The 15346-nt window shown below is 37.7% G+C and overlaps 2 protein-coding genes across 2 annotated transcripts in view; both read right to left on the bottom strand.

Annotated features, from left to right (window-relative positions):
• Positions 1 to 7902, bottom strand: part of LOC107044711 (ATP-binding cassette sub-family G member 4) — a 17133-nt gene extending 9231 nt beyond the window's left edge. Inside the window, exons 1-5 of the mRNA XM_015266709.1 lie at positions 7604 to 7902; positions 2355 to 2651; positions 1292 to 1599; positions 1074 to 1219; positions 388 to 511 (exon numbers count right to left, since the gene is read on the bottom strand). Of these exons, the coding sequence (XP_015122195.1) occupies positions 388 to 511; positions 1074 to 1219; positions 1292 to 1599; positions 2355 to 2601 (825 nt within the window). The 5' untranslated portion in view covers positions 2602 to 2651; positions 7604 to 7902. The remainder of the gene's footprint in view (positions 1 to 387; positions 512 to 1073; positions 1220 to 1291; positions 1600 to 2354; positions 2652 to 7603) is intronic.
• Positions 7903 to 11057: 3155 nt separating this feature from the next.
• On the bottom strand, positions 11058 to 15346 carry LOC107044665 (protein scabrous). The gene is made up of 3 exons (XM_015266616.1): positions 15132 to 15346; positions 14599 to 14938; positions 11058 to 12377 (listed from the first exon to the last, which is right to left on the bottom strand). Exons 1-3 carry the CDS (start codon positions 15344 to 15346, stop codon positions 11058 to 11060), a joined length of 1875 nt encoding a protein of 624 aa, XP_015122102.1.

Genomic DNA, 15346 nt, shown 5'->3' with positions numbered 1-15346 from the left:
CCTCTAAAGATGGTGTTGAACCAGGGGAGACTCCTAGAACCCACTGGAAAATGTTGTCACAATTGCGCTTTTCAATTGAAAACAGACATCATCTTTAGAGAGATTTGTCATCTTTAAAGACTTCTGCACGCCATTTCTCGACCCGCTCTTTCATTTGAGCCCAAAAAAACATTTATATCGGTCTTTATTCATATTGATATGTGATATGTGATAAATTGAAAAGATAGTTGCCCGATTCGTCCAAATTTCTAATGATTTTTTTTATATGGACCTGGGAATTACAATGTCATTAAATGTGGCAGAAAATAAATGATTTTTCAGTTAATAATGTATGGAAATTTCGTAATATTCAGGAGAAATTTTTGAACAGCATAAAATCCCACTGACTTGATCGAATAACTGGAATAGCGAAGCGCTGGGCTGATGAATGGTGCATACAATCGTTCTTCCTTGTCTCGCGAGAACCTTGAGCAACTGGACAACTTGCATACACGTGGAGCTATCTAATCCCCTGCCGATAAGAACAAAAAATAAACAAATAGTTCTCTATTAAGATGATCAATGAAATTAAAATTGTATCGGATTTCTATTGAACTTCTAGTGATTTTGATTCCATCGTAGAATTTCTCAGCTTTACCGTACATTTTTTTATAGAAAATTTCCAATCTATCAAAAATATTCTACAGAAAGAATTTGTGAAATTTTCATACAATTTTTTTTACAGTTTTTTCGACTCTTTTTTTTTCTCTTTTCATTAAAAAAATCAAACAAAAAACTTGAAGAATTTGAACAGAAGAAAAAAATCGAATTCTATTGATTCTTTATATAGAATATGTTCTGTTGAACATTCTTATTAACAAAAAACGAGTAGATAAGCAAATTTTGGAATACAAGCTGCCAAAAACTAATAAAAAATTGACTAAAATTCTACCAGAATTTTCCAGCGAATTCGTTATGTTCTTCTATGAAGTTTTTCCATGCGTGGAAAGATAGCTGCTGAGACTAATTAAAAGTTGTGCAATTACTTATCGAAAAAAAATGACAAGAATTTGCATCGGTGTGAAGATACTCACGTGGTGGGTTCATCGAGGAACATGACAGTTGGATTATTAACCAACTCAAGGGCAATTGACAGTCGTTTTTGCTGTCCACCACTCAATCTACTCGCCCTTGTTGCCTGATGATCGAACAGTCCCAGTGTAACAAGTATTTCTTTGATCTAAAATTCACGGAATAACAGCTGATAAACAAATTGATAATTCAATGTCACGCGTCAACGAGTCAAACGTACAATTTGTTCTTTGGTCTGTCTTGGTATATTCGTACCAAGTTTGAGATCAGCAGCGACTCTCATATTTTCAATCACAGTGAGGAGGGGCTGAAGACGATCGTCCTGAGTTATGTAGGCACTTGATCTTCTGAATGCATCTAGATCACGTGTTTGTCCATTAACGTAAACATTACCACTGATGCCGGTTAGACGATAGCCGGAGAGAATGTCGAGGAGGGTGGATTTTCCGGCACCGGAAGGGCCCATTATGGCAATCAGCTGTCTTGCAGGGAGTCGTCCGTGTATACCGTGCAATATTTGCTTGTAATCTGTTGTTATTTGCACATTAACGATATTAAGTTTTTTAATTAATTGAAAACAGGAACACTATTGGATTTCTATGGGACTTTCTATTTGTTTTCGGCCGATTTGATTGGAAAATTGGTTTATCACGTTTTTTTTTTCAGTAGAAATTTTGAATGGAAATTATTCTATAGAAAAATCAGTAAAATTAGCTTTTTCAATGCAATTTATTCTATTGAGATGTTCTCTGGAGAAATTTTTTTACTTGAATTTACCAAGTTTTTTGTTTGATTATTTTTAATGAAAAGAGAAGAAATATAAAGTGAGAAATACCATGTTCAGATCCCTCAATAGAAAAAGTTGCACAGAAAGATGAAATTGTACTATTTTTTTTTCATGAAATAGTTTTTTTTTATTATTATTCATGAAATAGTTTCAATTGGACATTTTCTATAAAGAAAAATCTTTAGAAAAACTACTTTCTAAGGTAGATTCATGAAACGATGGCAAAAATCTTGTGATAGCAAGAACAACAATACTTTTGTAATATCCAAGAAATAAATCATTAGCGAATCGCTAAAATTGTTCAACTCGCTTTCGACTATTGCTCAGTATTCAACGAATATCTCCAAATCTAAGGCAGATAGAAAAATTTTTACACTGACCTTTTTTGTGAAGCGAGCCAAAAGCAACAAAAAAGATGATCACAAAAATATCGGTATCTCCCTCAGATTCCGAGGTATCTGAAGTAATTAAATTGAATGAAAAAAAATTGATTTACCTTTTCGAAATAATCCTAAGCCAACCCGGTAGCTTATGTTTTCAAACACAATATCCGTGACTTCATGATCAGCCTTAGCCTTGGCAAGTAATTGCGACTCCCCCTTCCAACCCCCCGCGGAACCGTTCCTCTGAATTTTTTGCTCACTCACGCGCTCTATTTTCGGCGCTGAAATTTCCCCAGGAGTCACATTATCCTGTGCAATCGGAGATACCCCGGTGGAGGCCTCGTGCATCAGAACCTCCATGACAAAGGATTTCAATGCAACACGTGGAAGTCACTGTGACGGTCAATGCTCTGTGAATCAACAAGCGATTGAACAAAATGAAATGTCTCTTTTTCCGGTAATTCTGGGGTAAAAGGGGGGCCCTATCTATCTCCCGCGTTTCGATGATACAATTCCTCATGGAAGATGCCCTGCGATTAGATTAGATTACCACGAAATAAGTATTGATAAATAAATTTTCTGTCAATCGATGGCGGATCGAAGGCCATTGTGAGAGGTTGCGACTCGCACTCTGTACCAAAGTCCACTCTTCCGCTACGATATCATTGTTGTTCATTCTCCCCTTTCACTCCGCCACTCCGGTTCATCCCGCACGATGCATTTCACGAGAGTCCACAACACAGGGTGTTTACCTTTTCAGCTGCCTTTGTCCGGATTTTTTTACGCTGAGCTTTTCCAGTTACGCAAAAATTGATTGAAAAAATTTTTCGAATGAAATCTCATTTTCATTTTTCATTTTTACTCAGTACAGATCCAACGGCATGCGGCCAATTACGGGATCAAATTAAAAAACATAAAGGACAATAGTGAAATTAATAAAGTGAACAGTTCAAAATAATATTCATGACGGAAAGCATATTTATATTGCTTATATTATAAAATTACTAGACTAGTTAATATAGCTATATGTCGTAATAATGTAAATACTCAAATTATTTATTGATAATTTTCTTTGTTTTGGCAGATGTCTTCTCGCAATAAAACAATAGATTTTTATTTTACGAGTTTTTTTATATATTTTTTTATTGCAAAATCCAAGCACAAAAACTTGGAAATTTCATCAGTGTTTTCTATTCGTTGCATGTCAAAATTACGTAATTTTTAGTTGCACAATTATTTCAAAGAAAAAATGAATAGAATTTACTGATTTCTATTACAATTTTTGAATAATCAATTAATTCTTTTGGGAATTTATTCAAATTTCCATCTGCTTCTTCCTAATTTCTATAAAAAAACTGTATCTTTTCCTCACGGATTTCGCGAAAATATTGACCAACAACATTTGATGGTAAAAAGTCAATAGATTTCTGTTTGCTTTGACAACGTACCCTGTCAATATTTTTTTTCTAAAAAATTCCTGGGCATTTTCCACGCTCTTCACACTTCCTCTTAATCTCGCACTGCGGATTTTGAAGAATCTTAAAATGTCTGCGGAGGGATTTCCCCAGAAAAAATATTAAAATCGAAAGCCATCGATTAAAAAAAATTCTAAACAATCTCGATTTATTTCACAATTTTTCAACAAATGACGAACAACTTCATCATTTGAACTGATGAAGTACTTCATTTGCGATTCGGACTGACCTTCGTCACTCAATTATCTTCATTATCAGAGAAATGATCTTCCCACGTAAATAACCAGCTGCCTCCAAGCTCTATATTGACCGTGATCAAGTATTCCATTAATCCCGATATAAATCTCGGGAATTGTTATCCATTTGACTATATAATCCAACATCCAGGGACAACGGACTTTCACCGATAGTCACTGCCCGCCCTTGATGAAACCGGGGTTTTGTTGCTTTCATTATAGGAAAGGATAAGAATGCTCCGTGGAAAATTTTCCTCCTCTGGGTGTTTTTGTTCCTCGACATTCTTCTAAACTGGTTTTTGCACCGACACCCCACATTTTATTTTATTCATCTCCCGTTGGATTGGCTTTTCTCATTTTATTGTCAAATCTCGCACGTTTTATCGTCGATATATTGCACGTTTGCTATCGAATTGTGGGAGTTATTGTTTTTCGCGATGGTTTCTCTCATGATCTGCGACATTTTGGTGACGTTCACTCGGGGCAATAGGCCATTACCCATATCCATACCATGAAAAGTAGATCAAATCGTGTTTGGTCACTTGATAATGAGAAAAATGACGATGATAATTGATAAAACAGTTTTTTCTTGCGCGTTGTGTTTGTTCAAAGTTCAACTCGTGGGTGCTGTGAGTCACAAAGGAGATTCGATGCATTTCGTTAAACAAAGTGCTTCACATTTTTGCGGTTTACGGCACGTGATTGCGCTCTAATGACTTTGAAGACAATGAAGATTTGGTGCATCTTATCGAATGAATGGGTGAGCTTGATGTTTTTATTTTACAGTGTAATGCAGCAATCATACTGACTCTTCTGGAAATATTTCTTCATCGATTCGATTAAACATGTTTTACACTGCAATCAGTGAATGTCACTCACTCATAATGACTTTAAAAACAATGGGGATTCAGTATAGTTTAGCCAATTATCATATGAGCTTGATATGAGCTTTTGTTTTAGAATATAACGCAGATGTGCAGTGGTAGCTCTTCCGAGAATATGTCGCTTCATCAATGAAAGGGTTTCATATGGTAATCAGCGAATATCATTGGCGGCTACTGAATCTAATGCAAGATTGAGAATTTTAGGGAATAAATATGAGGAGCATGAATCGACATCAATCATTAGTTATTGTATATTTTTTAATATTAATTGATAATTGCAATTTTCAATTGACTATGAATTAAATAATTAAAAATATGGAATTGTAAATTGACGATTGAGTAAGTATTTTCTCCATTTCATGAAAGGCATGTTCGATTAGCCAAATAATCGTCAGTACCCCGAACTCAATTATTGATTAATAAAATAATTGGTAATATTAATATTTAATTCATGACTAATTTAATAATTTAAAATTTATGATTCTGCCAATGTCTGATGAGGGGTCGATTTTTTTTTCTTGTTATGCAATGCAACAATGATACTGACTCTTCGAGAAATGTCTCTTCGTCGATTAAAAAAATTTTACAATGTAATCAGTGAATTAAAAACAATGGGGATTCAGTACAACTTATCTAATTAACATATGGACTTGATAATTTTGTTTTACACTATAACACAGATGTGCACTAGTGGCGTTTGCAAGAATGTCATCAGAAAATGTTAATAATTCACATTAACTTTATAATCACTGGATATAATGATCCGCTGCAGAATCTAATGGGACAGGGGGAATTGAAGTGATTTATTTATAAATTATTGAATAACCATATGCACTCGATTTTTTTAGTGCGAACAGTAATAGCCACTGTAAGAGAATTTAATCCAATTTGCATCCAACTTTTTACCCAATGATAGATCTACTCTGAATTGTCCTGTTTCATGATATAGATAAATGACAGTTGATAATCTTGGAATATGTCTATTTATCAATCAAAGTATTTAATATTGTAATCACAGGGCATTACTAGCCGTTACTGACGCCAACGGCGGTGAGAACTTGGTACATTTCACCGAATCAAAGATGTTAACTATAATATATCAATGACACATGCTGATTTATCTATGAGAAATGCCTCCTCATCAATCAAGTCTTTCATATTCTAATCAAGGGGCATTACTAGCTGCTACTGAATCCAATGTCAATGAGAACTTTATTTCCGGAGTTTATAATATATCAATGACACGCTGATTTGCCTAGAAAAAAATCCCTTCATCAATCAAAATATTTTATATCGCAATCAGGGGATATTATGAACCACTGCTGTCTCTAATGAGTGAGGATTTACTGATAGATTTTATTGAATAAAATTTGAGGACGATTTTTTCTGTTTCATAATCAATGACAGTTGACGGTTCATCGAAGAATATGCCCTTTCATAAATCAATGTGTTTCGTATGCAATCGTTGAATGTTATTAGCCTCTACTGACTCCAATGGTAATAAAAAATTGACACATTTTATCAAATAAACTTGTGCACTTGACAGCTTGCTGCTCGACCGCAATGCGTTTATTGTTCTCTTACTATTTATCGGTCTTGTAATTGGCTTCGGCTAATAAATAAATAATAATAAATGAACAAATGAATAACTAAATAAGCAAATGTACTTATAATTTTTCACAGCAATTTTTTAATTTGTCAATTAAATTGTGTCCAGAATTGTGCCCAGAATTATTAAAATTTAATTCTAATAATAAGTGAAGACATTTTTGTACCTTTCAAGACCTCAGAATATCATAAAACTTATTCTCATCAATTCTGCGATTGTAATCACTGAATCTCATTACTTCTGCCTCCAATGACTCGAAATAATCACCAAAGACACGAAGAAACTCCTGGAATCCGCGACTATAATTTCGTAAAAATCAGACTCGTCTAATTTTTTCCCTCAATCCCAGTAATGATCGGTTCACCACTTTTTTTCAAACATGAGGTAACAAGAAATTACAAGCAATTTTGCCTGCAATTAATTTTTATGCAATAGTTCGTAAGGACAACATAATATCCCAGTGAATGAGAAAATAATGAGAAGTGAAAAACGCTTCACTGTCGTAGTTGATTGTTTCCCTATTCTAATGACGTTGTCATCTGCATGTTGTGCACCCTCGATAGAAGGGGAAGTGGACAGCGGAGAAACACCGATAAGAGGCGGCATTATCATCGCGAAACGTTTGCAAAAGACAACAGAGGAATTCTCAATGAATAAGACTGAGCCAGGCATTGAGGTCGCATTTGTTTTGGAGACTATAATCACTCGCAAAAATGGGCAATTAAACTTCTGGACAAATGATTCAACTGATGAATTATTCATAAATGTTAGAAACAGGTTGACTCGTTTCTCCATGATTCAGTTATTACCTCGAACGACTTTCGGCCAAATCTTTTGTTCTTTGTAAACCGGTATTTTCACTTATTGCATTATCATTACACACGAATGAGTGAAAGTAACCGACAAATCTTTTTTGTGCAGGCATTCCCCCGGCTACATTGCGGTGAAAATCTCTGCGGTATTCACCAATTATCATTTTTTTCTCTCTTCATTGTGCAATAATTGCTCAAACGAAAAGTCTTATTATACTGTAATCGATGGCTTGTCCGTAGAATCCAGTTTTACATGATTATTAATCGATTTCACAAGGTCAGAAAATAAACAGGAACTCGTGCTGCTGACGTTTTAGTTTAATTCAGTGCAATTTTTTATTCTTACCTCTTAGTTTACACTGCAGTCTTCAACATTTCGCGGGAAATAAGTAAATGAGTGACACGGCACAACAATTGAATCAATTGTCTTCAATTATTGGAGTTAAAAGGCCCTGGGGCTGACGGAAAATGCAGATTAAAATGTTGTAATGACAACTTGAATGCAATCACAGTTTGAATCTCGGAGCGCGCGTTTAATTTGATGTTGGAATTGCCACTGAGACTGACCGACTGCTCTCTGACGCTGAACTCGATGTATATTCCACGAGACATATGTCCTCTTTCTCCTACCACTTGAACAACCGACAGATCTCCGGGTCTTTTCCTAGACTTCTCATCCAACCGCTCAACATTTCCCTCTTCCTCATCTCGGCATCTACCCCCTACCTCCTCCCCACCTTCGGCATCTTCATCGAATCAAACAAATGAGTTCTGTAACCTTTTTTCGAACGTGCAATTGCGGAAAGTATTGGATTAGCGTGACAGCTGGTTGTATTGTATCGCGTTCATCTGGAGAAACTGTCAATCATCAACGTGATTACCAATCACTCGAGTTCAAAGTTTTCCGGGAGTCGGGTATATTAATTTCGCGCAGCGCAGTTGATGAGAGATTACGGGATTTCAATTCATCGGTTCTGTTTTTTCGGTAATTAAGGATGGTCAAGTAGCTTTCACAGTTCGGTACAGACGACGGTATTAAAATTGATTTAAATTTTAAATAAAGTTACATTTTGAAGAAGTCAATAGTTAATAGTACTCGTCAATTTTTTATTATTCAATTAATCAACAATTGAATATTCACATTCCGATTTATTTTATCAATCAGTAATTGAAATTGAAGGATTGACTATTTTAATAATCAAATAGTCAATTTACAATCCCACATTTTTTATTATTCAATTCATTGTCAATGAAAAATTTATTTTAAATTATCATTCATTTTATCGTTTTCAAGTTTCAACCCAAACTACTAAAACTAATGATTGATGCCGATCCCTGATGGATTCAACCATTTTCAATCATCAAATTTGTCAATTAAAATGCGTGAGAAAATTTTTTTAAACATTTGTTGTTTATAAAGGAATAATTGAAATTGTTTAAACTTTCTGAAACCTTATTTTTTAGGCATGAAATCGATTTCTGGTGAAATTCTGAATATGAATAAATTTGTTACGATTCGAAATAAATGATTTTTATGGTGGAAAATTGATTACTTATAGATTATTTGTTGAAATGCTCGTAATTTTAAAAAATTCACTTTTTGAATCATCGTGAAATGAAAGCTCTGGTGTTCCACTAGAAAACTAGAAAAGCATTTCAATGGAAAAAAAATTGCCAAAGTACGTGATGTCCTTAATCAATTTTAGACTCAACGAGTGCGGTTGTCCGAAGGATGCAAATTCCTGGTTCGTGACTCAGTGGAAATTTTTCCACTTCCTTTTTCTCTTGTTTCCGATGCGGTCCCGGCGAACCGGGTGAGTCGGTTCGATTGAAGAAAAAACAGAATCCCGGATAATTATTGTGGATCGCGAATGATGGATCGTTGTACAGTGGTACGAGAACAATTAAAATTTCGGGGAGAGTAAACTAAAAATTTGCATTTTTCACTCATTTTTTCATCGAAGTGCGAATTTTTGATGACGAAATTCTTTGAAATATGAACTTCATAAAAAATTTCTAAAAAGTACATCGGTAATTTCGTTCGAACTTGCAATTTTCTTCGGATATCACTGTGTCAATAAATGCCATAATCAATTATACTTACTGTTTTATCGAAGAATATGTCTCTCCATCAATCAAAGTATTTCATATTGAAATCACTGGGTATTCTTAGATAAACGTCTTTCTGTTCGACGACTTGGTATACGTTTTTCCCCGAGAATATTTGACTCTAATATTAATTATAATATTGTCTAATATTTAACTATCGTAACAAGCAAAAACAATTCATGTATTACATTAGCCCTTAGGGAATTTAAAAATCTCCGGATAAAATAAACCGCATTCTATTCCATTCCATCGATCGAAGTATCATAATCACTCAACGTCATGACTCACCCCTGACTCTGATGAATAAAAAAATCACCGAAGGCATGAAGAAACAGCTGCAATCCCCGACTGTAACTTCGTAAAAATTTTTTTCTTTTCCTCTCACAGTGAGTCAGTTCTATTGAAGAAACAACAGAACCCAGGATAATTATTATCGTGGACTGCACACGAAATATCATTGTATATCTGTAATTTCAAGCCTCTTTCATTGAACCTACAATTTCCTTCGGATATGAATGTTACATTGAGTGTCTACGTCCTCCAACAGTGGACTCCGTCCTTGCGGTTATCTCGGACTTCATGCTCCGTAATTCAAAGGTAGCGGCTGTCGGTTCCGGGATATGATGCGCCGGATGCGATAAATAGAATTCATAAAGATTGAGACTCTGGAATAAATTGAATTACTCGGAGATGAATAATGGAAATTCATTGTTTCGGTGACATGTGTCATGTGTAATGTGCGGAGTATTTACATGTTTTATCGGGCTGCGATTGCCAGAGCAAGCGCTCACTCGGAACTCGCGTGCGTCTGCTCGGAGGAAGCACGAATATCTGAAAAAATTCAATTGCTTGAAAATAAACATAATGAGTTCCTTATTTTTTGCTCGTTGTGTGAACGGTTCGAACGGTTTGAATCAAGTGGCGACGGCGGGTGAGGATCGAGGCGCTCGGTCATCACGAGGGAATAATGAAAGGGCGGAGGATTATGGTAATAGCTATGAACATAACAAATTTGTTGGCACGAAGCGTAGGATGTTTATGACTGGGAAAGTTGAGCCTTAGATTTTCAATTTTCTATGCGAGAGATGGAGCTATTTCAAGAAATTTAGATGAATTTTGAAAAATGCTCGGGGAATTTCCGAAATTTTTGGTGGATGTATGTCGAGAAGTGACGTGCTAGAGTCTCTAAACATGACAAATCTCTCTAAAGATGATATCTGTTTTCAATTGAAAAGCAGAGTTGTGACATCATTGTCTAGGAGGCAAAAAAATAAAAATTTGGAATATCTATACATGAGGGGCTAATTGATTGGATCTGAATTATTTCCTCCTCTGTTGAATGAAATTGCGCATGAGGCGTTGTTGCCGGAAGCTCGCTAAACGCGCGCGGATAGTGTAGAGTGAATTCGGCAACGCTGAAGCCTAAATAACACGGCGGGGAATCCCCGCTGAGGTACCCAACTCGCAGGGGCGCGTTTGGTGACCAGAGTATGGTTAATTCAATTCAATTCAACATTCAATAAGTTGAATATAAATAATAAAAACTTCTTTATTTTTCATTAATTCACATATTCAGAGTGTAATGTACAGAGTATTTACATGTTTTACAATAACTCGTGCTTACTAAATTCACCTAGAAATCTTTGGCTTCACAATCTCCCCCCAAACCTATAAATTCCTACTTCAACAAATTAACTCCTGCCCTCACAATGATCCTTCTTCTTTATCGCCATAGTGGATGCAGTAACAGCCATCCACTCATTATTGTCAGACTGATACCAAGTCAATCCTAGAGAATACTTGGCATTGAGATTAGCATGCTGACAATGGCTGAACCACCACCCCCCATGATAATTAGCAGCGCAATCAGCTGAGCTGATGTCCATATCCCTGTCCTTAGCGCTGAATTTCATATTATTCTGATAAGAAAAGGCGTCAGTGGCGTTGCCAGAGTAGCCCCCGACCTGCAGCTGATACCCAGTCTCCTCCGACAGCACAGCAAAGTGATCATACTCAGCCGTCCACCTGATGCCATAAATATCCGTCAACTCGATCCTCAGTTTCGTGCAGTTATCTCGAGTCAGCCTGTGCAGGGCCTCATTCCCCACCCAGAATTCATTAAGAGGCGACCCAAAACCACTCGCGTATTCACTCCAACTCCTGTCGAAATCCACGATCCCGTCCATCCTCCTGGCCACCATGATCCAGCCAGCGTGACAGGACACCAGCAGAGGCCCTCCCTGGCCGTTTCCCAGCAGCGTCAAGCCGTCCTTAGCGTCACAATTCCCAGGGAGTGCATCCACCATCAGTCTGTACTCGTCCTCAACGTGCTCCAGTTCGTGAGTGATGTTCTCCGCCCTGGCAACAGCTGAATCGAGTGCTGTCCCCTCTTCCATCCTCCTCTCGAGGTTCGATATGCTCTCCTGCTGAGCGTCACTCTTCTCCTGCAGCTTCGACGCACTGACACTCAGAGCTTGAACCGTCCTCCTCAAATTCCCCAGGTCCTCTCGTGTCCGCGATATCTCCGCGTTTTTCCGCGCAGCGTTCACGTCGATCCTCGCCACTTCCCTCTTCAGTTCCGACTGGTTATTGTTGACTTTGTCTTCCAAAGCTGCCAGAGACCCCAGCGCCGCCTGATCCGAGTCCGCCAGGTGCTGCTCCATGGAAATCACTCGATCGGTGACGTTCAGGAGTTTCATCAGCATCTCCTCCTTCAGGATCTTCAGGGATTCCAGGGGAATCTCTGGGCTCTCGTACACCACCCGCTTCTCGATCATCCCTCGTTTCCTCGAGACAAGCGAGATCTTGCGCTCCAGGCCGTTCAGTCTCTCCTCGATCTTCTTCAAAATCGAAGATCTCGAGAAACTGTGACGCGACGATCTGTGATGCTCACGCTTGTACTCCCGCTCCTCCGCGTCCTCAATTATCTCATTGCGCGATAGGTGATGGGTTTTAGGTTCTACGTGCGGCTCGTACTTCAATGACTTCATCTCAATTTGAACGGTGCTCAACTGTAGAGAGAAACATGTGTTGTAATTAATATTTTATTTCGTGAAGTAAGATGAATTGAACATTATATAATTTACCATAATTATTTATTTGAATACTTCAAATGAGGGGGGCACAATATTCTAGTTCGTTTCTGCTACTTTTGTCTCCAGAGACAATATTCTTATTTTTTATTTTCAATATTATGTACTTACAATTTGGATATAAAAAATTTTATTCCTTAAATCTTATGGGAGAAACTGTTATCTGAATTGATAAATAAATGTAATTGCTCAATGCTTCCAAATGCAATTAAATAGACAAATACAAAGGGTCATGAGTAAAAGGGCTGTGCACCATTGAAAAATTTCAATGGTAATTTTAACTGCAAGGGAATTGTCAAAGAAATTATATTTACAGTAACAATAAACTTTAGGTAAATGTTAAGACAGAGGGCCCCACCACCGATCTTTCTGAAAACTTAACCATCGGATCAAATATTAAATCAAATCAAATACTAATACTAAATCGGTCAAATACTGTTATGAACATTATGAGGTAATTTTCACTTTAATGTAATAGTTGAATCTACAACGTTTATTGTTACCGTAACTATTATTTTTTTGACAATTCCCTTGTAGTTGAAATTACCATTGAAATTTCTCTCAGTGCAAGAGAGCCAGTTCAATTGAGTAAGGTGCGAAGTGACTCGCCAAACCACGAGCGCCACATTTGGAGAAATTAATAAATTCTTTCCCTCGTCCAGATAAATTGACGCGGGACATTCAAAGGACAATTGAACCATTACAGTGTCGATTGAATTGATGAAATCATTTCGACGATGATGAGGGCAGGGTTTTTTGGGGAAAATACTGGAACTAAGAGGTACTTAAGCCCGGGTTTAACGACGTTCCAGCCAGGTATAAAGAACAGAAAATAAAGAGGTACCAGGTGGTGAGTGTGTCGGAAATGGGAGAGAATGAGACGGACGAGGGGCGGGGAGAGGGGAATTTTTGCCTGGCGGCTCGTGTGAGGTAACACACGCCACCCCTGCGTCTGTTCTCCAGGTTTAATTCAACTTCAGTACCGAGAGGGACCTGGGGAGTGGTGGATTGGGGGGGACGGTGAAGGTAAAAAAGGGGGGAAGAGGCAATGTGCCACCTGCCATTGAGAATGGAACGCAGTGGAGGCGGACAAAAAAGAAGTGGGGATTGGCCAACTTTGCGGCAGCTGCTGGCCACCAAAACGAGAAACTGAAATTAACGGCCGGCTGCCTCCAACACGATAGCCGCCTGCTACGGGGGACGAGACCCGCAGGTGCATGAACGAAACATGTAAATAGGGGACGGGGACATTATGCATCCGTAAGACGAAGATATTTTTTTTTATTGAGGAGCAAAATTTCTCTTTATTGTTGACTGGCTTCTCTTCGCGATGCTGATACGAGAGACGTTCGCCAGGGGAAGGTGCGGTTTGGGTGAGGCTAGGGGTGTGCTAGTATTTTTATGAGATGTGTGAACGTGAAAAAAATTTGGTTGTGGGATTGTTTGATCCTTAAACCCTCGAAAAGGCCCTCAATTGAATTTAACGAATGATTTGATTTAGGCGAATCTAGAGGGGTAAAAATATTCTCATGACATGTGCACACATGAAAAAGTTTTCTCACATGATTGTTTGACCCTTAAACCCTCAAAAATCCCCTAAATTGAATTTTTCGCTTTTGAAAATTCCTCTTATTTCATCTTCTTTCATTTTGTTTTTTGTTTTATTTTATGAATGAAGCGATGAAGATCCGTGAGGAAATTTTATTGTAAATCCGAGTGATTTTTGTGATAAAATGATGATGTAAGATTATTCCCCGGATTATTCTTTTATTTTTCTGCCCTTTTGTAAGACTTCCAACTCTGAAATTCGAAGGCACTTTTAATTCTATTATGTTAATCCATTTGGCTTTATAATCGCGCAATGTCCTTTACATTTTCTTTGTAAACATCTGTTCCCCCTTGCTATGAGGGTTCTCAAGTTCACTAAACTAAATAATAACAAAATTAATCTTCCATCTTCCCTCTAAAATTAATAATTTCCTTCTGGTCAATTTCATTAAATTTCTCAGAAAAAGAAAAAAGGTGAAATGTCTCATCTTTGAAACAGATACAAATCCGTTGAAACCCATCCAAAACAATTAGCTTTAATTGCGCAGAAGTGCTGGCAAGTGGAAAAATCTTAACGAAGAGAAATAGTCACCTGACTAGCTATATCAGCGCAACTCCTCGTAACTTGTCCAGCCCTCTCCTTAATCGCAACGATATCCACTCGTATAGTCCCAAGAGATGCCTCAATCCTCGTTAGTCGTCCCCCAAGATCCCTTATGCCCCTTCCAACTTGTGCAACATCGCCCCTCAGCAGTGCAATTTCACTCTTCATCCTGGCCCTCTCCGCAAGCTCCTCGCTGGCATTTCTTGCCCTCAATACCTCAGCCAATTCATTCTTCAACTCGGTAACAGCGCTGCCCAACCATTTGACCCTCAGGCGTTCATTCTTCGCCTCGTTGCCGCTTCCGCCGCGCAGCAAACCCACTTCCTTCCTGTAATTTATGAAAATACAATCGTCACATTTCATTTCACCACCAAGTTCATTCCAAAGTGTATCATCCCGATGATTAAATCACGCCGCCAGAGTTTAATATCAAAGTCTCATCAGGAGCAAATTGACTAAATTACCATCAATTAATTACCTCAACGGTAAGTCAAGATATTCAAGAATTAATGAGCTCTCACCTCAACAGTTTAACTTCATTCCTCAGAACCGTCAACTCTGTATTCTTCTCCATCGCTATTTTGAGACTCTCCTCAAGTGCATTGTAATCCTCTTGCCTGTGATCAATAAGTGCATTCACTTGTTCACGAAGTAGCTTCACAGTATCCGCGAGATCAACCTCACTATCTCCAAGGGCACTTGCCAACAGCATCAACACCAGCCACTTGAGACACAT

This window comes from Diachasma alloeum, unplaced genomic scaffold (assembly GCF_001412515.2).
Source record: "Diachasma alloeum isolate Michigan unplaced genomic scaffold, Dall2.0 Dall_scaffold_00782, whole genome shotgun sequence".
Taxonomy (NCBI): domain Eukaryota; kingdom Metazoa; phylum Arthropoda; class Insecta; order Hymenoptera; family Braconidae; genus Diachasma; species Diachasma alloeum.
Note: the sequence above shows the minus strand (reverse complement) of the source record. Positions and strands in the feature narration are given on the sequence as shown.